The sequence below is a fragment of the Marmota flaviventris genome, chromosome 8 (genome assembly GCF_047511675.1).
Source record: "Marmota flaviventris isolate mMarFla1 chromosome 8, mMarFla1.hap1, whole genome shotgun sequence".
Lineage (NCBI taxonomy): Eukaryota > Metazoa > Chordata > Mammalia > Rodentia > Sciuridae > Marmota > Marmota flaviventris.
In genome coordinates, this window is record NC_092505.1 from 127,750,109 (window position 1) to 127,775,223 (window position 25,115).

The window sequence follows — 25,115 nt, forward strand, 5'->3', positions numbered from 1 at the left end:
CAGCCCCTCAATCTTGGATTTCCCTCCAGAACTGTGATTCAATAATTTTCTTTTTATTATAAATTACCCAGTTTCTGGTATTGTTATAGCATCACAAAATAGGCTAAGACACATGTCAAACACTCAGAGTGCCTGACATATTACCATGTTCAACAAATGATTTGATGCAGTGTATATGGCCAGTGAGCATTCATATGGCTATTATTGGAGCTGGAGCTCAGTGTGTGCTTAGCACGTTCTGGGTTCAATCCCCAACCACCCCCAAAATATTGCCGTTGTTCTATATCTATCAGAACAACACCATCCTTATCACTTTTTCCCAGACCAAACATTCAGATTGATCCTTGGTCCTCCCTGCCTCTCACTACATGAACTCCTGCCCCAGATATTATTCAATCTATTGTTAAGTCCACTGATCCTATTTCATAAAGATCTCTCATGTTAAGTCCCTGTTTCCATCCTCACTGCCCTGTCCTGTTCAGTCCCAATCTTGCTTGCCTTGTTTGTTGAGAAAGCCATTCTGACTGGTTTCCTAGCCAATGGTCTGACCCTTTCTTCTCCATTGCATCCTCTAAATATTCACCAAAATGATCCCTCCAACATGCTTGTCCGATTGTGCCACATCTCTCCTGAGCATGTTTCAGTAGTAATTATAATTATAACTGGGGGAGGGGCTAATATTTAAAATCATAACAGGCTGCAGCTGCATCTTCCCCTAAGGCAGACATTCCTCTTGAGTACAAGGCTCTTTGTCTGGAAAAACACCTGGGTGGACACAGAGGTGAACAGTTGGGAATAGAAAACAAAGAGCTAGTTAATCTCTTCTGTAGAGGAAATAAGCAGGGATGGGTGGGGTTGGAAGACATTCAGAAATAGAATAAAACTGAGGAAAAACCCTAGAGGGTAACTCCAGCACAGCATCTCAGTGGGAGGCCAGAGGGAATTAGGCTGTGATGGGAGTAGGGCTCTCCTGTAAAAAACAAACAAACAAAAAAAAACAGAGATGTCCTTTATGTCCCTCAAGATTTAGGCAATTCTGTATTGCTCTGCCTTTAACCCAGCATCTTTTATGTTTGTTACACAAACATTGCCCCTACATGATTCTGTGATGGAGGAAAGGATCTGTGTTCTGTCCAGATTTGCTAGGAGCACAGAACTGAGAGCAGATGGGAGAGTACCCCTGTGACTCTGGGAATTCTAGGGACTGCAGACCCTGGGAACATAAGGGTATGGAAGGGATGAGCCTGGTGTAAGCAAAGTGAAGTTTCGAATAGATTCCACTTCAGTTTCAGAGTGTTCCTATCTCCCTTCTGCAGGACAATATGTCACAGCTCTATTCCCTAAGGGTCAGGTAAAGGGTGAATGGGATTCATGCACAATCTCATGTCACTTTCTCCTAAGGCCTACTGCAGAAATGTCATCATGAACTCCATTTGTAACTTAGAACCTATGATGTACCTGGGGAAGGTCAGAGTGTTGGAGTCTGAACCCAGGTCTGTTTGTTGGTAAAGGACCTCATGGCTATTCAGTGTTGCCTCCTTATTCTTTTTTTCTTTTTATATTTATTTTTTAGTTTTCGGCAGACACGACATCTTTGTTTGTATGTGGTGCTGAGGATCGAACCCGGGCCGCACGCATGCCAGGCGAGTGTGCTACCGCTTGAGCCACATCCCCAGCCCCGCCTCCTTATTCTTGAATAAACTCCCAGTTCCTCTCAGTAGGCCCTGGTTTTTTGTTTGTTTGTTTGTTTTTAATTTTAGTCAACTAAGAAGTCAGATCCATTCACAGTTCTGAATAAAAAATTCAGGTCTATCCATTCTTTTTATACTGGAAGAGGTGGTTCCAAAGGAGCCACATGGACTTGGATGAAGTTCATCCCAAGCCTAGTGCTCTTTCCACGGACCAGCTTCACAAATGGGCTCTGCAGAACTGGGGGTGCCAACAGGTGTGCCATGAGAAAAGCGTCCTGTGGAAAAATAAGCAGGGAAATTATTGAGTGAAACAGGTTAAGATAACCTGGCACAGTCTTCTTTATATTAACATACATCTTATTTATATTAACGTACATTTGATTCTCCCAAAGCAGGCATTGGTATGCCATGTTTCCCAACCTCAATGGACAAAGAATTTGGGGGAACAATGATTAACTTCTATATAAAGCTAGTAGATCATGGAACAGAGCTTGAGAACTCTGGAAAACACATACACACAGAAAGAAAGGAAGGAAGGAAGGAAGGAAGGAAGGAAGGAAGGAAGGAAGGAAGGAAGGAAGGAAGGAAAAAAAGAAAAACCCACATGCTTTGAGGAAATGCAGGCATAACATTAAGTAGGGGTTCCAGGTAATACAAACGCACCTCTCATAAAGAGGATATTTTCTGCAGAAAATATGGAGAATCCCCAGAGTCCTCACATATCTTCTAAAAGAATTGCATGTAGACAGATGCTGAAGAGAAGGAATATTCTGAGAAATGAAAGTAACTGCACAGGAAAGGCTTGGGGGGGGGGGGAAGAACAGAATCTAATGGAGGGAATCTAAGAATGAGGCCAAATCTAAGAGAACACATGCTCCTAGGTCCCTACCTGCTAGGATACTCCAAGTGCAAGGATGATATATACCTTCATTTTTTTTTCCATCAAATACAATCTAGATTTGAGGGTCACTCACTGTGGTCAGTAAGAGGTCTTATAACAGCTCTTTTCTTTCTTCTTTTTTTTTTTTTTAAGAGAGAGAGAGAGAATTTTTTAATACTTATTTTTTAGTTTTCAGTGGACACAACATCTTTGTTTGTATGTGGTGCTGAGGATCGAACCCCGGGCCGCACGCATGCCAGGCGAGCGCGCTACCGCTTGAGCCACATCCCCAGCCCATAACAGCTCTTTTCTGTGACTCTCTCCCTTTCTCTCAAGTTATACTGGAATCCCAGGCTTGTTTAGTCCAGAACAGTTGAAGGAGATGAATCTCTTGTCTTGGTAGGTCACCAAGAGAGTCACCAGTGTAATTGACACTGTGCAGATTTGGGTTCCAGCCTGGATCAGCAATAGGAAGGACCCTGAAATGATTCTCTGAGGGCTTCATCACAGACAGGGCTCAGCTAAAGGGATCCCTGTGACAACAAGGAGCCCTGCTCAGTGTCCACAGACTTCCAGATTCCTCACTGTATCTGAGATATTCTTCTGTGTGTGGCAAGGGGCACAGGGTGGCGGGTGTTACTGGGGATTTAACCCAGGGTCACTACTGTTAGGGAACAGACAGGTGAGGATGGTGGGGACATAAGATTAAGAGAATAATTCTGTAAAATGGGGCCACAGTATTAAGCCCCTCATGCTTTCTTTTGCAAGAAGCAATTTACCTGCAGCCCTGCTTGGCCTTTGTGGATAGGAAGTGTCACATTCCTCAGCAAACTACTTGTTAATTGCAGGAGAAATGCAGGCCCAAAATAATGTTGATAAGAGGGACCCAAGTTACTCTGAAGGAGGAGGTTTTGTGATCAGATCCTGAAACTCTAGGAGATAAGGATAGTTCCTCTTAATCATAAAATCTCTAAGAATGTATGGTTAAGAATCCAATTAGGTACCTCAATGACAAACCCAATTAGGTACATCAATGACAAATCCTCTGAAAGAGAAACTTTATGAAAACTACCCCATTTACAGTAGCCTCAAAATAAAAAAGAACAAACAACAACAACAAAAACAACTTGGGAACCAACTAAACGAAAGAAGTGAAAGACCACTACAATGAAAATTACAGAATGCTAAAGAAAGAAATTAAAGAAGACCTTAGAAGATGGAAAGATCTCCATTGTTCTTGGATAGGCAGAATATTGTCAAAATGACCAAAAGTACTAATCAGGTTTAATACAATTCCAATCAAAATACCAATGACATTCCTCATAGAAATAAAAAAAGCAGTCATGGAAATTCATCTGGAAAAATAAGAAACTCAGAATAGCTAAAGCAATCCTTAGCAAGAAGAGTGAAGCAGGTGGCATCACTATACCAGACCTTAAACTATACTACAGAGCAATAGTAACAAAAACAGCATGTTTTTTTTTTCCATCAAATAAAATCTAGACTTGAGGGTCACTCACTGTGGTCAGTAAGAGGTCTTATAACACACGCAGAAAACACACGCAGCTAATATAATGTACAGGAGCCAATCAGGATAAAGGTCAGCAAGGTGGGGAGAGTTCACATGTACACCCATATTGGGAGACAGGAGCCCTCTGTGAGGGCAGAAGGGTTCTGAGCCTATCCTAGAGGTGGTGGGATTTTCGTCACAACCCATGGCAATGCCTTCTGGCTAATCCCCAGGCGCTATCTTAGCCACATGTGGCCCCAGGACTGGGAAGCAGGTAGCAGCCAGCAAGTTAGGTTTCCTCTTTTTTGATGCAACATGCCCCACATATTACATCATGCCCTACAGACATCATTACCCCAAGTGCATGTATGAAGACATGAATGGTGTGACTCTAATTTGCGTGCAACCAGAGACATGAAAAATTGTGCTCTATAATGTACTATGAATTGAAATGCATTCTGCTGTCATATAACAAATTAAAATAAATAAATTAATTTAAAAAAAAGAAATTCAGCAATAAAGAAAAAAAAAAAAAGAGTCCAATTAGAAATGATCAGACTGGGACAAGGTGACCTAGAGTTGCCATAGCAGTGGGGACTTGAAAGTCTGGGATGTCACCCTGCTGTCAGTCAAAAGTCAAGAGGTGGATCTGGGTGGGACTCTCTAGAAACTTCTCTAGAATCCCTGATAAAAGTGGAGTGCAGAGGAGGCACATTGTCCCTCTCCTCTCTGAGAGGACCTACTTTCTCCCATGATTGTGTCCCCTTTCCCTTTTCCTATCCCTTCAACAAACTCATTCCTGTTACTCTGAGCGTCATGTCTGAAATCTTTCTGACTTGGTTACAGGAATTAAGATTCTAAGAGCAGGTCTTTGTGCTGCCTCAGTTTCTTGGAAGGCCCCAGCTCTGAAACACTAACAATGAGCTACATTCCTAACTCATTAAAAAATATATTTTTTAAATTGTAGATGGGCCCAATGCCTTTATTTTGTTTATTTGTTTTTATGTGGTGCTGAGGATTGAACCCAGTGCCTCACACATGGTAGGCAAGTGCTCTACCACTGAGCCATGACTCCAGCCCCTCCCCAGCCCATTTTTAAATATTATTTTGATACAGGTCTTGCTAAATTTTCCAAGGCTGGCCTCAAATTTGCAATCTTCCTGCCTCAGCCTCACAAGTTGCTAGGATTACAGACGTGCCTCAACGTGCCTGGTTAGACATTCCTCTTCCTGAAGTCGGTAGATTTTCTTGGTGGCTGGTTCAACCCCCTACTTCTGGGGAAGCCTTACCCGTCCTCACTCCCTCTATCAATTAATCCAATTCAGCTTCTTTAACTGAGTTCCTGACAGGGAAGGCCTACAAATGCTCTCCTGGGGTCCAGAGGAGCCAATTTGACCTCAAGTGTTTAAGGATAGAAATAGCCCAAGATCCTCTTGAATAGGAAGGAAAAAAAATGCCTCTTCTTTTTTTTTTTTTTTGGTGGTGTGTGTGTGGGGGGGTGGGCTGGTGACTGCATAATAGGCACCCCAAACAACACCTTTAAAAAGAAGATATTTTGCAAAAATGGCAACTCTAGGTCACCTTGGCCCAGTCTGATCATTTCTAATTGGACTCTTTTTTTTTCTTTGTTGCTGAATTTCTTTTTTTTAAATTTATTTATTTTAATTTATTATATGACAGCAGAATGCATTTGGTGGTGTGGGGGGGTGGGCTGGTGACTGCATAATAGGCACCACAAACAACATCTTTAAAAAGGAGATATTTTGCAAAAATTTGTGATATTTTTGCAAAATATCACAAATATACAAGAGGGCTGCTATGTTTGCTATGATTATATTGGCAGTAAAAGAGAGGACAAGGTTAGACACAACTTTAGTAAAATCATTGTTCTGAAACAACCCAGCTCCAATGTGTGAGAACCAGCCCCAAGGTGCCACGACACCAAAAAAAGAGGCAGACAGATGCAGGATTGTACAGAGTAGAATTTATTAGGGAATTCCTGACAGAAACTTGGTCCTGGGCAGCCGTAAGACCAAGTATACCCTCCCCTTTTGGGTCAGAAGGAGAGACATATGAATTGGTTAGGACAAAATGTCTTCACAGAAGCCGGAATGTACCTGGTTTATCTTAAGCTAACATCAAAAAGTCAGGCACATTCCTAGAGCCAGGGCCTGGCTATAAAGCTCCACATACCACTCTAAATGGTTTTGTCTATTTATAGTTTACTGGGAAACTGTGCAGGAAAAACGGAACAGGGTGACTCTGGGGGCAATCATAGATGGGACTACTTAAAATGGCTGCAGTCACATCAAGCTGAAATCATATAATGAGGAAGCCAGCAAAAGGAAATTTGCTTCATTGGGGTCCTAATTCCCAAGAAGCATCCTTCCACTTGGACCTGGGAAAACCATGGAGTGATTCTGACAAGTGTGAAAAGGATACTCTTATCTCCACTGTAGCTCAGCTGCCTGGGAAGTGTCATGTAGCTGAGTACAAGAGTCAAGATGTTACTAATGTGCATCACATCAACAATGAATCCTACAAGTAACCATGGGCAGTTACAGGGTGCATGCTCCAATCATTTCCTCCTCATTAGCAGAAACAGATCAATAATATCACCAGGATAAATTTGAACATAGTTCTTAGCAACAGATATAGCAAGAACACATCTAGATAAAGAACATTTGGTCAGCACAATAGAAAGATTGATGGGTTGATGCGATAATATACGTGGCATAGAACATTGCTCTCAACTTTTGTAGAACACATTCTTTTCACATGAAATCTGCATGAGCATTGGATCATGTGCTAGATAATTAACTTAGCTTCAACAGATTTCTAAAGGTTGATATCTGCTTCAGAGGAAGTATTTACAGAGCTTTCAGAATTTGACCTAGAGACAGAACTGCCATGTCTCAGAGGTGTTAATGGTTCAGTCATTTCAGCTGAAGAATTTCTAGAAAAGTATGCTTACCTTTTCTTAAATTGACAGTGAAAATAATTGTAGAATTATATGAATATACTAAAGCCCTTTGAATTGTCCACTTTAATTAGATAAAGTGTGTGGTGTACAAGTTTCATCTCAATAAAAATATTTCTACCTATCTTTATTCCTGTGTCTCATCTCAAGAAGCCAGAAATCTATGTGAGAATGTTTTTAAACTTTCAGAGAGGTAAGACAGATAATAATCTATGGGAAGAAAAAAAAAAAACCATGATACCATTAAAAAGTACATTTCAGAGAATAAAACAGTTCTTGGCAATTATGAGAAGAAAAAAACCCAACTAAAGTATTATAAAATAATAACCCAGAAAGATTAGCAGATAGATAAAGAGATGATCCCTTAGCTGGAATATAGGAATTTTAGGAAGATAGAAAACAGAGTGAGGAAATTGTCCAGGATATAACTCAAGAAAATTTCCCAGTACTGAATAGTTGAATAGCAGAACATTTCCATCAATCTATATTCCCACCAACAAAGCATGATAGTGACTGTTTCCTAACATGATTTTCCAGATCAAAAGGACTATGGAGTGCTCTGTGCAATGGATGAAAATAGACACAAAAATGCACATTAAAATCTTTCAAGGGCTGGGGATGTGGCTCAAGCGGTAGCGCGCTCGCCTGGCATGCGTGCGTGCAGCCCGGGTTCGATCCTCAGCACCACATACAAACAAAGATGTTGTGTCCACCGAAAACTAAAAAAAAAATAAATATTAAAAATTCTCTCTCTCTTTAAAAAAAAAAAAAAAATCTTTTAAGCTGGGTGTTATGGCCCATGGCACTAATCCCAGCAACTGGGGAGGCTAAAGCAGGAGGATCACAAACTTGGGACCAACTTCAGCAATTTTTTTTAAAAAAATATTTATTTAGTTGTAAATGAACACACAGTATCTTTATTTATTTTTATGTAGTGCTAAGGATTGAATCCAGTGCCTCACACATGTGAGGCAAGCACTTTACCACTGAGCTACAGCCTCAGACCCCAGCTTCAGCAATTTAATGAGGCCCTAATCAACTTAGCAAGACCCTGTTTCAAAAAATAAAAAATAAAAATGGCTGGGATGTAGCTCAGTGGTAAAGTGCCCTTGGGTTCAATCTCTAGTACCCAAACAAACAAAACTAAAACAAGTCAAAACAAAACAAACCCAAACTTTCAGAATATTAGGAATAAAGAAAAGATCTGAAAAGTTTCCAGGAAAGTGAGAAGGAAGAGAGAAAAAGAAGGATTTACACAAAAGGCTCAAGAATCATAATATGTGACTTCTCAAAAGTTACATGAAAATTTAGAAGACCATGGAGCAATACCTTTGAGATCAAGGGAATATAATTTCTAAACAAAATAAAAGTGTTAATGAGATATGTCCCCATCCATTTTCATTTTTTATTTTGAGACAGGGTCTTGCTGTTGCCAAACTCAAAACTTTCCTGCCTCAGCCTCCTGAGTCACAGGGATTCCAGGCAGATGTCACCATGCCCATTTTTTTTTGTTTTGTTTTGTTTTTAATAAGGATTGTAGAACTATTTGATTCTCTCAATTATATTTGTGTATGTTTTTGGTGAAAATAAAAACTAACTTTTAAAATAAAACACATATGAAATAGAAATATTTAACGGTTTCCATAAGCGGGAAGACATGATTTTGCAAATGCAGGCTATTTGAGGACAATATGAAAGTGAAATGAAGAAAACTTATCAGTTGTGCAGGATCTGAAGTTTATAAACAGAGATTGCAAAAGAGAAAATGAATCAAGAAACAGAGAAATTAGCTGTCATAATAAGAAAGTTGGTAAAATTTGGCTAACTGCTAGTGCTGCAGAATAACCTCTTGTTTGTTACCACTAGGACTACAGTAATTTGTTACAGCAGCAATAGAAAACTAATAAAAGTGTTTCATCCCCTGATCAGTTTTCCCACTTCCTCAATTGTGGAAATTTCCCCATAATATAAATGAATATCCCCTTAGATTTTCCCTGGGACTCAGAGCCTGCCTTTGACAGATGAGACTACATACATTGAATTAGTTAAGACAAAGCCATTGTAACAAAGAGAACTCCTTCTCATGTAGGTCTGGCTGGTGTAGGCTGACAAGATGGTTGAGCTTATGTGGCCACGCAGGCTACAGCTATGGTCTAGCTTCACCTCCCTTGAGGTCTTACACTCATCTTCACAGTCAAGATGAATGTTGCCATGTCTGCAGGAAGAGAGGAAGCAGAAAATGCAGACATCACTATTGGTCACACGGCAAGGTTGATAACTTAGCAAACTGCAAGGGAGGTTGGGAAATTTGTATAAACTTTTAAGTGGAAGGAGGAAAATGGATTTGGAATACAACTTGGGTCCACCACATGCATGAACATCCATTCTTAAGATTCTTAGGTCCCCTTAGTCCAAGAAAATCTCTTCCTCTTGGTCCCAGATTACTACTCACATCTGTATCCCCATGACAGAGTCCAGAGAGCACTTAATTCCATCTTTGGGGAGATACTCGCAAGGTACCCTGAATATCAAAATGGTCCCCTATTGATAGACCTCTAAGTTTTCCAGTAATCTGGTAAACTGAACAATGTTGCAATAAATTATCTGTTATATAAATCATTAGGCAGATGTATATATCTAAGGTTAATTTCAGACTTTAAATTGCTGTATCAAAGGATATATACCATACCATTGCCAAATTTCCCAGCAGAACATTTCCCTCAATCTATATTCCCACCAGCAAAGCATGACAGTGACTGTTTCCTAAAGTGATTTTCAAAAGGATGTGTTAGCAAACTTTGGCTTTTGCCATCTGGTGAGAAATGGTTTCTTAGGGTAGTTTTAATATACTTTATAATTTAGCAATGATCCTCAGCTCCCAAATAGGATGACCAACAGACTTCTTTAGACTTTCAGCCCAAGACCCCAAATGGAAATATTTTTCATATTTCAAATTCCAATACATTTACTTTGATTATAAATGTATTATTTTTGTAGAATTTCTTCATAACATGGTGCTGACTGAAATTTGGGTTTTTGAGCTAATAACTCAACTTTGATCTTTGTGGTTTAAAAAAAAATTGCTTGCAAGAGATGAAGATCACCTATGATGCTGTGATTTCTCAGAGGATCACATGACTATTTTAGTTTCAATTACTGTAGCTTATAATTGGTTAATCATTTAAAGTGCAATGCAATTGCTTAATTGTTTAAAGTGCTATGAAAAAAGTCATCCTTAAAAATGAACTACTGAACAATCTGGAACTAATATGTAGAACAACGCTGCCCAACGGAACTCTAATGAAGCCATATATGGAATTTTCTAGTAACTAAGTCAAAAAAGGGTAAAGAGAAAAAATTGAAATACATTTTAATAATATATTTTAACACGGGATATCAAAAATATTTTCACTTTGACATGCAATCAATATAAAAATATTAATGAGATATTTTACATTCTTCAAGATCCAGTGTGTGTTTTAAAGTGATAGCACATGTCAGTTACTGCTAGCCATATTTCGAGTACTTGGTAGCTGCATATGTCTAGCATCTGCTGTGCTAGCCAATTGAAATCTAGATGATCTCCACATGGGAGGTGTGCATGGGAGGGTGGAAATAAAAGCAGGCAGAGGGTTATGTTTTGCTTAAAGTTCAATACAGCTACTAAGAGTGGAATATTTAATAAATACCATAAACAGTGTTTTGCACAAATGGCTCCCCATATGGAAAAAATAAAATGGTGTCATATACTATACATAAACAAAAATTCCAGATGAATTAAATAACTATTTTTTTTTTTTAGAAAAAGGGAAAAGGATGAATGCGTTAGAAAAAATACATTACAATGAATGCATTAGAAAAAACGCAAAACTATTAATTGGGAGATCTTTCTTCAGCGAGACACAAAAGACAGAACCCATGAAGGAATGGATGGTGAGAGTTATCAAAAATAGAAATTCAGCTGGGGATATGGCTCAGTTGGTAGAGTGCTTGCCTTGCATGCACAAGGCCCTGGGTTCAATCCCCAGGGCCATACACACACACACAAAATAAATAAATAAAAATCCAAAATTTAAATATTTAAGTTAAGCAAAAACAATAAGCAAAGTTAAATAAGAAGGGACACAGTAAAAGAAAATGTCTACAAATCAATGAGAATACAAGCAATCCAATCAAAAAACAGACAAAAGACAGATACTTCAAAATGTAAACTGAATGACAATAAATATACAAGATGCTTATGCTCATCAGTAATGAGGGCAATAGAAAATAAACAGTATTAAAGTCTTTGCGGGGGCAATTTAGCAGACTCTATCAAAATTAGAACAATTAACTCCCTTTGACTCATTTCATAGAATTTGCTCTCCTAAAACAAATCTAACTATGTCATAAAGATATTTGTGCAAGGATTACCAGAACTAGTAAAATCTCTGTGTGTGGGGGGGGAGGGGGTACAGAGGATTGAACCAGGGTGCTATACCACTGAACTACATCCTCATACCTTTTTACTTTTTATTTTGAGACAAGGTCTCAAAATAAAAGTTGCCCAGGCTGGCCTTGAACTTGCATCCTTCTGCCTCAGCTTCCAGAGTATCTGGGACTACAGGTGTGCACTACTGTGCTTCACTAAAGCTAGTAAAATCTTTTTAAGTGTCCATTCCAACCAAAAAAGTGCCATGGAGGGGACTCTGGATGCTCTGTTATATGAAAATTCTCAAGAGCTCAACTCATTTCCATCAGTCAAAAAACTGAATTGTGTTGACCATGATTTTTTTTTATATGATTGCATTTCTTAAAACTGAATAAACCATACACACACAGTTGTGTGTCTAAATGCATATATGTAAGTAAATGCTTAGAGAAAGGGATATAAGAATATACACCAAACTGGGGTTGGAAAGAGGGTATGTGTGCAGAGGGTAATGTTCTATTTTACTCCTTGTACTTCCTTGCTGCTTGATTCTTTTACAATGCAAATTGGTTAATATATTACTTGTGGAAAGAGAAGGTTTACAGAGATAGCAGCATTCCCAGTGTTTTTTTGCAAGAGGAAGGGACTGTTTTCAGAACCTAGAGCCACCCCTTCCCGACTTCCCCTCTCTGAGTGGGTGTAGTGTATTCTGAACTGGGGATTTGTCTCCAGCTCTGTGATCTCTGAGCAGGCTGGGTATCTATTCTTGTGCATGCACAGAACACCTGTCATTCCATTGTTGGGAGGGCCTTGCCCCTGTGCTGCCCCTGACCAGGCTGCACAGTGCTCCCTCCTGCTCTGTGGCATCTCAAGCCCAAGGCTGGTCTTTTTTTTAGGAAAAAGGAAGTAAAATGTTCTAATGATGGCATTTTCTGGAGAAGAATAAGGTCAACCACTATGACAAGCAAAGCCAAGAGCAGAGGCAGCATGTGGAATATGGTCATGACTGTGGCTTTCATTTCCCCCAGGCAAGGAAACCTCAGGAGGCTCAGGTTGGGTTTTGACAGCATTTTCACATAAGGTTTATGGGAAAATGTCAAAAGTTGCCACCCACACCTTGATAGGAGGGAGAGGAGACTTCCATTCCTTTCCTGGGATGGATTGTTAGTGGTGTGAAGACCATTGTACGAGACTGGGTACCCTGCAGAAACAGGAGAGAAACACTGGGCATGGGTTCCATTTGTCTTGGGAAGTTTGCAATTTTCTTTTCTTCTCTCTTTCTCTCTCTCTTTCTGTGCTGGGGATTGAGTCCAGGGACAATACCACTGAGCTACATCCCCAGCCCTTTTTATTTTTTATTTTGAGGCAAGGTCTCTCTAAACTGCTAAGGATGGAGGCTGGCCTGGAACTTGTGATCCTCCTGCCTCAGCCTCAAGAGGAACTAGGATTACAGGCATGCACCATTGTGCCCAGCAACAATCTTAATCTTATTCAGAAGTTAACATTTGATTGTAGACGTGAAGAAGGTGAGAGATGAATCCATGTGGACATTAGAGGGAAGATCATTCGAGGCACAAGGAACAGTAGTGCACAAGCCTTGAGTAAGGACCATGTGTGGCATGTTGAAAGACCAGCAAGGAAGCCACTGTGGCTGGAGCTAAGTGAGAAAAAGAGATAAGTTGGAAGGGAGGAAAGAGGAGGGTGACAACTGCCTTAACACTGCAAGAATTTTGCCTTCTGTTCTAGATAAATAGAGGAGCCATTGGCCATCTGAAAGCTGCCAAGTGACAAGACTGTGCTGATGTTTAACAAGATGCTGTGCTGGAGAAAGACTGAAGGATTAAGAGTGAAAGCAGGCAGGACAAGGACCAGGCACCTGCAAATGACCAAAGGAGAAATCAGAGTTTTTCCCAACTGAGTGGCTTGCATCAGAATCCTGGTGGGCTTGTTAAAGCAGATTATTGCCCACAGTTGCTACCACTGTTAGTCTGGGTTGGGGGTCCACAAATTTGCATTCTAAAGTTACTGGGTGATGATGATACTGCTGGACTGGGAACCACAATTTAAGAACCAGGCAGGGAGCAAGGTGTGGTGGTGCATGCCTGTAATCTCATAACCTTGGCAGGCTGAGGCAGGAGGATTGGGAGTTCAAAGCTAGCCTCAGCAAAAGCGAGGTGCTAAGCAACTGAGTGAGACCCTGTCTCCAAACAAAATACAAAATAGGGCTGGGGATGTAGCTGAATGAGTGCCCCAGAGTTCAATCCCAGTAACCACACCACCACCCCACCCCCCCAAAAAAAAAAAACCAAGCAAGGTAGTACATACCTGTAATTCCAGCTACTGGAATTACAGGTATGTACTACCTTCAGGAGGATAGAAGCTCAGGGCCAGCTTGGGCAATTAGGAAAAACCCTGTCTCAAAATCAAAAAGGATTGGAGATGTCAATCCGCAGTACCCAAAAATACAAAACAAAAAAAACCAAAGACCCACTAACTTTTCCTTTATAGAACCGATGCAGCATGTTATCATATGTCCTCAAGGAAGGACTTTGCTTACTCCTATGTCCCTGGGCATTGAATGTGTTTTGAGCTCAGACTCACAGGCCAGGCTTGGTGTTAGTGAATGAAGTTCTTGAGGATCCCTGGTTAGAACTCTTTGGAGGTAATTGGTGATGAAACTTTTCAGGAAGTGGTCATTAGAGGGAAGGGATTCATTATAATAATAACAGGTGTGCGAGCCACCTAGCGTCTGCCTAGGTGTTTTTTTAATAGCTTCTTCAAATAAATCCTGTAAAAGCCCTTCAAGTCAGGCATTAGCACCCATTTTTTATGAATGAGAAAAACAAAGCTTGGAGACAATTTTCCCAAGAACACATGATTAATAAGTACCAGAATCTAGCCAGGCTTGACAGCTCTGTACTGTTAATATCACAGACTGCCTCAAGAAGTCATTGGGCAGAGGAAATCTAGAAGCATTAAAGAGCTTCTAGAAGAAAGAAGCTTCCTTACTTGGGAGCTATTGGCCTTTCTCAAGAATGCAGGAAACATGCTATCCTTTTGAAAAATGCCTCCTGACTGAATGCAAAGCCCTATTCACACAGCAAATGCCCACTCCCAAGTCCCTCCTGGCAGAGTCCCTAATAGACAACAGTGTCCAGCTGTCTTTTGTGTTTTTTTTTTTATCATTCTCAAAGCACTTTTTCCTTTGTTTCTCTTTCTTTCTTTTTCTTCCCTTCCCTCCTTCCTTTTTCTCTCTTTCCATGTAGAACTGAACCCAGAGGTGCTTTACCACTGACAGCTACACCCATAGCACTTTTTGTTTGGTTTGAGACAGGGTTCCACTAAGTAGCTGGAGCTACCCTTGAACTTGAGATCCTCCTGCCTGAGCCTCTAGAGTGGCTAAGATTACAGGTTTTTGCCACCACGCTTGGTGGCACACTTTTTCTTTGGTCCTTACCTTTTCTTAGCTTTCTTCTGTAGGAAAATGGGCATTGTACTCTGTTCTGGGGAATTGAAGTTCCACAAATCAAGGCAAGTTTATCTCCAAATGGAAGCCATCCCTCTCACTAAAGACTGGGAAAGTCAATTGTCAGGACTTCCCTCTTCATCATCCTCCCTTTCCCCACCCTTCCCTAAGATTAAAAATAGCTATCTTGCAAGGCCTCACTGTGAATGGAGCAACTGCTCACTGAAACTGAGCTCCAAGGGAGAGCAGCTGCTCTCAGGAGGAAAGGCCTGGGGTCAGTGCGTGCTGACTTGCCATCAGGGACCTCAGGGAGGAGGTGACCTCCTGCAGGGCAGAGCAGGGACACTTGGGAGACTATCTGAGTGACGCCTCCTGAAGCAAGTTTAACTGTCCTAGTGGGCCACTCACAAAAATATGTCACGGGGGAGGGGGGCACTCAGAGGTGTATCCATGTGTTCCCACCCCCACCCCAGGTACTGGGGACTGAACCCAGGGCCTCTCAGCACTGAGCCATACCCCTAAACTTTTATTTTCTTTTGAAAAGACAGGGTCTCGATAAATTGCCCAGACAGGCTTGGAACTTGAAATCCTCCCACCTATTTGAATATAGGGGAGCACATCTGTGATTCTTAACATTTTTTTTGGTGTGTGTGTATGTAAACTCCCTAGAACAAATAATGAGATACACGTACCACTTCTCTGTTGCTTAACCTAGACACACACACACGCACACAATGTGCACAGACACAAGCGCGCACACACTTTTGCACACTATTTAATATAATTGGGGGGTTGTCGAGACCTGTCACGCACCACAGAGCTTATTCCAGATGTAGGTTGATTACAGTAACATAGAACAAGGATAAGAAATAAAAATTTGTAACCCGTAAAAATAAGTTGCTAAAGTTTGCTAAGATTTTTCTGCAAAGTGCAAAGATGTATATAGTATAAACCCATGAGGATAGACACGGAAATGTTGAAGTTGACCTCCGACATGTGGGACAATGGGTTATTTCTATTTATCTGCATTTTCTCACTAAACAGAAGCGCATGTTTCTCTTTCGCAACCAGAGCAGGGCAGCGCACGCAGGCATTTCCGTGGTCCTGGGGCGCCCACTCGACTGCAGGCGTGGTCTGTCGCTTGCACTCTTGACAACGAAGGAGGCTTACAGACAGTGGACTAGCAAACCCCAGAAGCAGTGACAACGTAGGGCGGGAACCGGCTCTTCAAGTTAGGGCGTCCCAAGAACCCTTCGCTCAGCCGGGGCGCTTTAAACCCCTACGCCCACTGCCCGGCCGCGTCCCGCACAGAGCGGGCCGCGCGTGCGTACGCGCTCCCGGGGCGGCGGCGGCGCGCACGGATGCGCCTCCGCGAGCAGCCGCCAGCAGTGGACGATGCCGCGCGGCGGCGCGCTCCGGCAGTCTGAAGCGGTGGCTGGCTGCCACGGGCCGGCGGCGCGATGAGCTGGGCGGCCGCCCCCGGCTCGGGGCTGTGAGGGGCTCGGAGCCGGGGGTGGGCGGCGGCGCGGCGGGCGGCCGAAGCTCTTTCTCGGCGGCGGCGGCGGCCATGCGCGGGGCGGCGCGGCTGGGGCTGCTGGGCCGGGGCCGCCTCCCGGGGGCCCGCGGCCTGAGGGCCCCGCCGCCGCCGCTGCTCCTGCTCGCGCTGCTGCCGCTGCTGCCCGCGCCCGGTGCCGCCGCCGCCCCGGCCCCGCGGCCCCCCGCGCTGCCGTCCGTGGCCGCGGGGCCCAGCGTGAGCCTTTACCTGAGCGAGGATGAGGTGCGCCGGCTGATCGGTGAGTGGGGCCGCCCGGGCCGGGGTGGGCACGTCGCGCGGCTTCCGGTCCCCTCCCCGCCCCAGCGCTCGCCAGCCCCTGGCAGGGCCGGGGTCGCCTCGGGGTCCCGGGACCCCCGGCCTCCGCCTGCCGTGCTGGCCTGGAGGTGTGGTCCCTGCCTGGCCCCCGCCCCGGGCAACCTCCCGGCCTCCCCCTTCGCCCTTGCTGTTCGACCGCCCTGGGGACCCCCGGCTGCCGCCAGAGACCCGGATCCAGCCCGTTCCATCCTCCTGCAGCCCTTCATTGCCCCCTGGCTCTCTGGAGTCCGGCGTCGGAACATCTTTTATTCCCGGCCGAGCGAAGTTGCCTTAAAGTGTGTGTCACTCGAGGGCCCTGGAGTTTGGGATACTTGGAAGTTCGCTTTTCAGACTAAACTGGCAAACCATTGGCTCAGGTTTTGATATCCCAGTAGGCCACGCTGTTTGCTCATACTCTCTGCTAACATACTTTTACAAAATAAATAAATACATGAATTAATAAAAGGGAGGGGAAGGTGGCACGAAATATGTCAGCCTCCAAATCTTGAAACCGATAAGAATATTTTTAAAGAGTAGGTGAATCGCCAGGTAGCAGATCTTTTCGCTTCTGCAGTATCCTTTTGGTGTTGGGTTCATTGGAGTTCGGACTGATCTGCATTTCCAGGCCACTCGCCTGCTTTGAATACTTTGAAGGGAAAGGAGAACTTGGCTTTGTGTCGATTGGTGATTTTATTTACCTACTTAGCTTTGTTGTGTGGGGAATTACTTTGGAAAAAACGGATGCTGTTCTCCGGTTGAAACTTTGTAGATTCTAGAAATACCCCTTGGAGGAAGATCTGGCCCCCAATGGAGTATGATAGTTGCAGATACCTAGACTTAGCTTTCTTTTGTGTGTTGTGGCAATCCCTTCATTTTGTCTCTGGGTGTGGTGCTTCTGAGTGTTTGAGGGGAAAGTTTTAAGTATCCATTGTCCGTCAGTTTTATTTTAGTGTTCTTTTTTTTTTTTTTTTTTTTTTTTTTTTTTTTTTTAAGTTAGAGTACTTTCTTGAGGTCTATTGAGATCAACTCAGAATTGAAATGAGGTTGCTTTTAGCAGATGGTTTAGACATTGTTACACGTATGGGTTTGTAGCCTTTAATCAAATAATAATTTTGTTCGGTTCTTAATCCTCATGTTAGTTCACCTGAACTAGCTAAATTTAGTCTAACTGAACTAAAACTGCAAATTGGGTTAGTCCTGGAACATGAGAGTAAGGCTGAGGAAAAATAATGAATGCTTGTAAGTCAACTCATACCATATTAATTAAAAATATTAATGTTATGCGTGCTTTTGTAAAGCATATATTTTATTAAAAAAAATTTTTTTGTAACTTACTTTACATGTGTTTCTTCTCCCCTCCCAACCAAGGATAGAGGTAGGGGACAGAAAACTAGAGGCTGACATTGATTGTTTATATGTATCTGCCTCTAGATACTTTATTTTAGGAATTTAAATAACTTGCTCAAGGTAACACTGTTTGTTTTTTGTATGTGTGTGTAAAAAACTTAGGTGCAGACGAAGTTTTATTGAATGAAATGAAGATATACTTATGGTGGAATGGTGGAAAATAAATAATTGCTAATTAGTATTTGAAGTGATATAAATTTGTAAACCCAATTTTTTGTATTTGTAGCAGAGGAAGCTCCTGATTGATGAGTATCCAGTAGCAGTATTGTCTCTAGTGCAACTTGAACTGATCTGTTACAGTGTGTCTAGACTCTTCATCTTGCCAGTTACAGGTCTCTACTTTCTGTCCCCATCTCCTTCATACAGTCTACCTTAAAATAATTTCTTGGCTCCTCTTTGACAGAGAAGAGCAAGTGAGATGTATATCTGATCTCCTGAGTTCTCAGAATACATTTTTCCAGGGAAGCGGTTATAATATTTTTGTGCCATATTTTTGAATTGTTATGGGTTAAATGTCTTCTAAATACTGGTATATGCAAACTACCCATGATTTTACAGTATTTCTAAGGAAATGAGTTTAGGATTCCAAATAAGAAACTTACAAATTAGGTTGATAGTGACAGTTACCAATTTGTAATTGAACTAATTGTGCTTGGTGTGAGAATAAGTTGTTTTAATCCAATTATTATGTGTACATAGGTTTCTAAAAAATCGAATTGAGGCTTAAAACAAAAACAATAATAATCTCTTGCCTTTGGCTTTTTTATCCTCCAGGCCCTACTTTCCAGTGGTTGCTGCCATCTTAGCTAGTTTTTGTTTATTTTTCCCTTGTTTTTTACTTTCATATTTCTAAATCAGTGTAGAGTAAGCATTTAACTTCCTAATATCATAACTGATTTCTTATACTCTTTTTACCCCTAAACTCTCCAGTGTAATTTTTTTGTAAAACCAGCAGTTAGTATATATGATTATGTACATATATATGTTGCTTACTTCTGAGTTAAATAGGGACTTATGATTCAGTTTTTCTGCATGTTGTTTTTACCAGAGCAAGTTGTGTTTTAAACTTTCTGATTAGTGTTGTATATCTATGCATGAATTCCCTCAAGTACTCCAAGAAACATGCTAAATGCCTTTTGATCTCCCCTGCCCTCCTCCTAGGTAGGCACATCTAGTCATCTGTTAGTTCCACTGGATTTCATCTTATAGACTTCTTGGTCTGGAGCCTTCCATCCTCTTGCCTCAGTCTGGACAGAGGACTTCCTGTCCCTTCTCTCCTGTCTTGAACCTCCTGTCTTCCTTTCTCTTGGTTTGCTTTTTTTTTTTTTTTTTTTGCTAATATGTATTCTCAGTAGCATCCTAAGAAGGGGTACATGGGAGATAAATTATTTGAGGCCTTGAATGTCTGAAGGTGTTCATCTTATCCTCAGTTTTTAAATGATTTGGCCGAATTTAAAATATTAGGTTGAAAATAAAATTTCTTTACAGTTTTATTCATATTTTCACTCTGTTTGCTGTCTTAAGTGTTTCACATAAAAAGTCTAAAGCCAGCCTTTCCCCCCGCCCCCCCCCCCCCCCCCCCCCGTGTTTTTTCGAAGTTCATGGTCTTTCTGGCTGGCATTCTAAAGTTTTGAAGCTTGTGTGTGGTTTGTGTGTTTCTTTTGTCTTTGTGAGTCTTTTAATCTGGACTCATATTCTTCAGTTTTTTCAGAAATACCTGTTCCTTGTTTTATAATCTACCTTTATCTGTTTTTCTTTTAGAGACTTCTCTTAGTTTGGTTATTGAATCCCCTAAAGTCAAGCTTCCTTTCTGCCTATAATTTATTTCTTTATAATGAAAGGAGTGTACGGGGAGGATTTCTCAATTTTATAAGTTTTCATTTTTAAAATGTTAACGATTGTATTTTCAAATTTAAGGCTTTTTGTTCTTTATTGCCATTTTGTTGCATCTTATTTTATGGGTGTATCACTTTTATTTATATCTGAGGTGTGTATGTATTGTTTTCCTTTTTTATCTTTATGCTTAATATACTTTTAGCATTTCTTTGCTTTCTCCACTGTGCCTGATCATTTTAGGGTATTTTTCTTTATTTGTGTAGATCACAAATACCTGGTGATTCTTGACTGTGTGTAATGAAGAATAAGATGTTGAGAAGTTGATTGGGGAAGAGAGCACATCTGTGCTGGTGATATGACGACTTCCTTTGGCGTGTGAATAGACTTTTCATTGGGAATCTGCCTCAGTATCAGTACCTTTATCTTCTTTGGCATTAGTAAATTTCTGCAGAGAACAAACTGCCAGACTCCTGTATCTGATGTGCTTAGTGATACACTGGCTACCAGGGTTTCAGTTGGGTGTCACCCTTCAGACTGTAAACTTTTACTTTTGGTTATAGTTTTCCTGCCTCTGTGATTCAGCTTTCTCAGAAAACACTTCAGGTGTCCTGCTGAACCTGTGCATCCAACTTTTTTGAGTCCTTGCTGTGGCTTCTATCTTGTCAGGCCTGAGCTTCAGGTCATTCAGGTCAATCTTTGGTATTTACTCCCTTGGTGTCTCCATGGCTGAGTCCCTTCTCAGGGGACCAGGGGCAGTGACCACTCCTCTGTCTAACTACTTTCCATCTTGCAAAGTTTGTTGAAATGTGTGCTCAGTTGTCTCTCCTATTTGTCCTTGTGGTTTGATGTCATTGTGATTCCTTTACCATCATTTCAGAAGAGTTTTGGAAAGAAACAGGGTTAAAAGCTGTGGTCATTCTGCAGTGTGTAAAATGGCAGTTAAGCTTGGACTTTATTGATGAGAATGTGCAGCATTGTATTAAAAGTAGCAATGGTGTTTGCAGTAGTAGTTGACAGTGCTATTGATGTGTGGTAGTGTTTTGCCTATGTCAGACATAAAACTAATCCTTGTGTTAAGTATACACTGTTATTCCTATTTTCTAGATGAATGTCTGAGTTTGTTTGTGCTACTATAACAGAATATCATAGAGTAAGAGGCTTTTAAACAATAGAATGTTGTGTCGTGTCCCCCACCCCCCACCCGTTTTGGAGGCTGCAAAGTCCAAGATCTAAGCCCTGGTAGATAAGGTGACTGCTGAGGGCCTGCCTTCTTGTTCATAGACAGCCCTTCTTGCTGTGTTCCTGACATAGTGAAAGGGTCAAATGAGCCCCGTGGGGCCTTTTTATAAGGGTACTCATCCTATTCATGAGGATTCTGCCCTTAGGACCTAATCGTTTGCTCATACTATCACTTGGGGGATTTTAGCATATGAATTTGAAGATCATACAAAGATTCAGATCATAGCAATGAGGAAACAGACTTCGAGTGGGTCTGTAACTAGCCTGATTCTTTGGCCATGCAGTACTGATGGAAGTTCACCTATTTTGAAGACTACTAGAACTTCAGGAACTTTTTTTTTTAAATCTCTTAGTGACTTTCCTGTGTCCCTAGGCCCTGCTTCATTGCTGTTATTTACTGTTCTTAACGGATTGCAAAGTAGGTTTCCACTTAGCCATTTAATGATTCAGGGTCTTTTGGACAGTGGGTAGAGATCCAGACTTTGATTCAGTCTTGCCTGAGACTGAAATCCATACTGCCTCCTCGTCAGATCTGTAGGAACTATAGTTAACCAAAGACTCAAGGAGTTGGATCTGAAAGCTGCCATGTGTGCTTGTTTGTGGTCTTGATAATTATCTCTGTCTTCCCATGTTCTCTATATAATTGATAATTTTGATACCGAGTTTCACCCTAGCTGGGGCAATGCCAGAGATTTGGGAATAAAATGCTGGTGGGTGGGAGGTGTGACCTAAATTGGTCGTTGCAACCCGGGTGGTGCTAATAGGGGATTTGTGGTTGATTGGGGTCAGGGAGACTTCTGAGAATAGACTCCTCACCAGTTAGAAATTCACTTTGAGTGACTTGCATCTTCTTTTAAAAATAAGTATACCTTCTAAAAAAGTGAAGTTTGTTCACATCTATTTAAAATCAGCTCATATATCATTGCTCCCCATAACAGTACAGAAAAAATATTTGAAGTCAGATCATGTATCATTTGTGGTAGAACATTGTGATAAAATTATTAGTTTTCTTTTTGAGAATTTTGTAGGGGGTACCAATTGTTATATCTACATCTTTACACGGTGTTAAGAATTATATTGCTAATTGATAGAAATTTTAAGTATTTTTGCAGGAATGATAACTTTTGAGAGAGGCAATGGAGGGAAGGTGTCGCAGAAAAGGAAACATTGATTCTCATCTTGAAGGAGATGGAGAGGCAGAAGAGAGGAGCACTTCATGCCAGGTAGAGAAAATGGCATGAACAAGGGCATAGAAGTAGGAAGCAGATTTGTGAAGTCCAAGGAGTGAGATAAGAAAAATTTGCAAAGCCTGGGAGTGGCAGAATATAAAGCCACAAGTAAAACGTAAAGATAGGTTGAGGTTGAATTAGGAATTTGAATTTTATCTAATAGGGAATGAGAAGCTGTTGGAAGAATTTAGAAAAGGAGAGTGCATTGGCAGTATTGAGTTATAGAATTGATAACTTTGGTCCAAGTGACATGGTGCCTTGGAGACCGAAAAGCTGGATGGGGAAATGGGATAGTCAGCCTTGAGATGGTAAATGGGATCAATTGGGGCAGTCAGAGCTAAAGACAAGGGAAGGGTCACAGAAGAATCCAGGTTTCAGATTTGAGCACCTGAACTAAAGGACCCTTTCCTCTTGGGAGAAATGGTCGAGAGAAAGAAAAATGAGATGAGCCATGTGTTCCTGTCCTCCCAGCACTTCTGTTTCTTCAGATATCAGGCCAAGTATTTGGTGAAGGAGGGTGTTCTCTCTGCTGGTGTACTGGCATAATCTGACATAGAACACAGATCCTAGGATGGGATGGGGGCATGTTGGTGGAAGTGGATTAGCACCCAGTAGCAAACCCTTAACCCTGGGCATTTTGGGTAGGACTGTTGGTATTGACGCAGTATTAATTTGAGTCCATGTGTTCTTCATTGGGAGAGTAGAGATGAGACATTGTGCAATTGTGGGTTTGAGGTTTTTTGATTTTTTTTTTCTTTTTACACATGTGGGGGAGAATTCTACCCAATTGTGAATTATGGCTAAACCTGTCCCTTGTGAGTCACATCCTGAGTTGACAAATGAGTCAGTTTTGAAGGTCCTGCCTAAAATGCTGTCTGGGTTTTAAGGATCACTGTAGGAACAAATGAAATGTGTGTATTTATTCCAGCACTCCAAATTGAGAAGTTTCATGGCATTACTTTTAGGGATTTGATGCAGTTACGCCAGTGTTCTGAAAAATCTTTTCGAAGATATTTCCTAAAACAAAATAAAAACTTGTACATTAAACAGAACTGGTAGTTACTCTGAAATTATATTAAAAGGATACTTTTTTTGTGTTATTCATGTTAATGTAAATCAAGTGTAATATTTTCAAATCAAAATGTTACTAACCAGCTTTCATTTGTGTAGGATTGCTTAAAATGTTATGTGCCCAAACAAATGTATATTGCTGAATTACATAATAAATGCTTACTGAATTGTTAATTTGGTGTTCCCTCCAATGATACTGCTGAGTGAATTTCATAGGTGCTGTTCTCATTCTTTTTTTTAAATTTTAAATTTTTTATTCTGATTTGTTATATATGACAGGAATGCATTACAATTCATATTACACATATAGAGCACAATTTTTCTTATCTCTGGTTGTACACAAAGTATATTTCACATCATTCATGTCTTCATACATGTACTTTGGATAATGATGTCCATCTCATTCCACTATTATTTCTACCCCCATGCCCCCTCCCTTACTCTTCCATCCCTTTACCCTTATCTAGAGTTCATCTATTCCTCCCATGGTCTCCCTCCCTACCCCACTATGAAATATCCTGATGCTGGTTGTTTTAATGAATCATAGTAATAGCCATTATTTATCATGTGGTTAGTATGTGCCCAATACTTTTAAAACACTTCATGAAATAGATTTCTTTTTATAGTCATGTTTGTTGAGATATACTTTATATATGGTAAAATTTGCCCTATTTAGTTTTATAGTTATATGAATCTTGACAACACAAATATAAAAAATGACTCTAGATATAGATATAGATATAGATATATAGTACTACAGTCAAGATACAGAACATGTTACCTTGGTCTCCTTTACTTCTTTTTTTTTAAACAAATAAGAGAAATTAATTGTAATATATTTTCATTTAACCGAATGCATTACCAACATAATTTGCAAAGAAAATAATTGTTAGTAAGATATTTCATGTTCATTTTGTTTGTCCTAGTAATTCTTTGGAATCTAATGACTGTTTAACACATAGCACACCTCTATTTAGATTAGACACATTTCAAATACTCAGTAGCCTCATGTAACAAACAATGGTTGCCATATTGGCTCCTTTCTCCATCTTTTACCTTTTGGTGAGACATAAGCTGTAGGTTGCATGATAAGTCCCCTTGTTATGTGGTTTCTTGTTGAGTTCTGTCGAAAGGGACACCAAAGAGATGAACTTAGAATATACAAGAGTAGAGTGAGGTGCTTTATTCCTCCCTGTAAGATTATGTTAGACTGTGAGTTGGTTTCATCATGCTTTTGATGGGAATAACTTCAGTTAGGTCACCTTCTCCTACAAGGTTTTCATAATGGCTTTCTCTTTTTTTACCTCCTACCTGTCCCAAGTCTACAGAAGGAAAGGTGCTTCACAAAATTTGTTGGTTTCCCTCAACCTTGCCCTTACCTTTATAAATACTGTATTAAACAATTTTTCCTGATTGATCTTTTTCATCCTTGAATAATATACATCATCTCATATCACAGGCAATATATATACACATACCAGGTTAATTATATATTAAAATATAACATATAAAATGCTAAAACTTGTGTAACTTTATGAAGAGAAAT

At 40.9% G+C, this 25,115-nt stretch overlaps 1 protein-coding gene and 1 long non-coding RNA gene across 3 annotated transcripts in view; one reads left to right on the plus strand and one right to left on the minus strand.

Moving 5' to 3' along the window:
• Positions 1–1,765: 1,765 nt before the first annotated feature.
• LOC139706732 (uncharacterized) lies at positions 1,766–16,748 on the minus strand. The gene is made up of 3 exons (XR_011708383.1): positions 16,701–16,748; positions 9,097–9,276; positions 1,766–1,966 (listed from the first exon to the last, which is right to left on the minus strand). It is a non-coding gene; the product is annotated as an uncharacterized lncRNA (long non-coding RNA).
• Positions 16,506–25,115, plus strand: part of Ryk (receptor like tyrosine kinase) — an 87,000-nt gene continuing 78,390 nt past the window's right edge. For both annotated transcript variants that reach the window (XM_027933740.2, XM_027933741.2), the window contains exon 1: positions 16,506–16,731. In XM_027933740.2, the coding sequence (XP_027789541.2) occupies positions 16,506–16,731 (226 nt within the window). The remainder of the gene's footprint in view (positions 16,732–25,115) is intronic.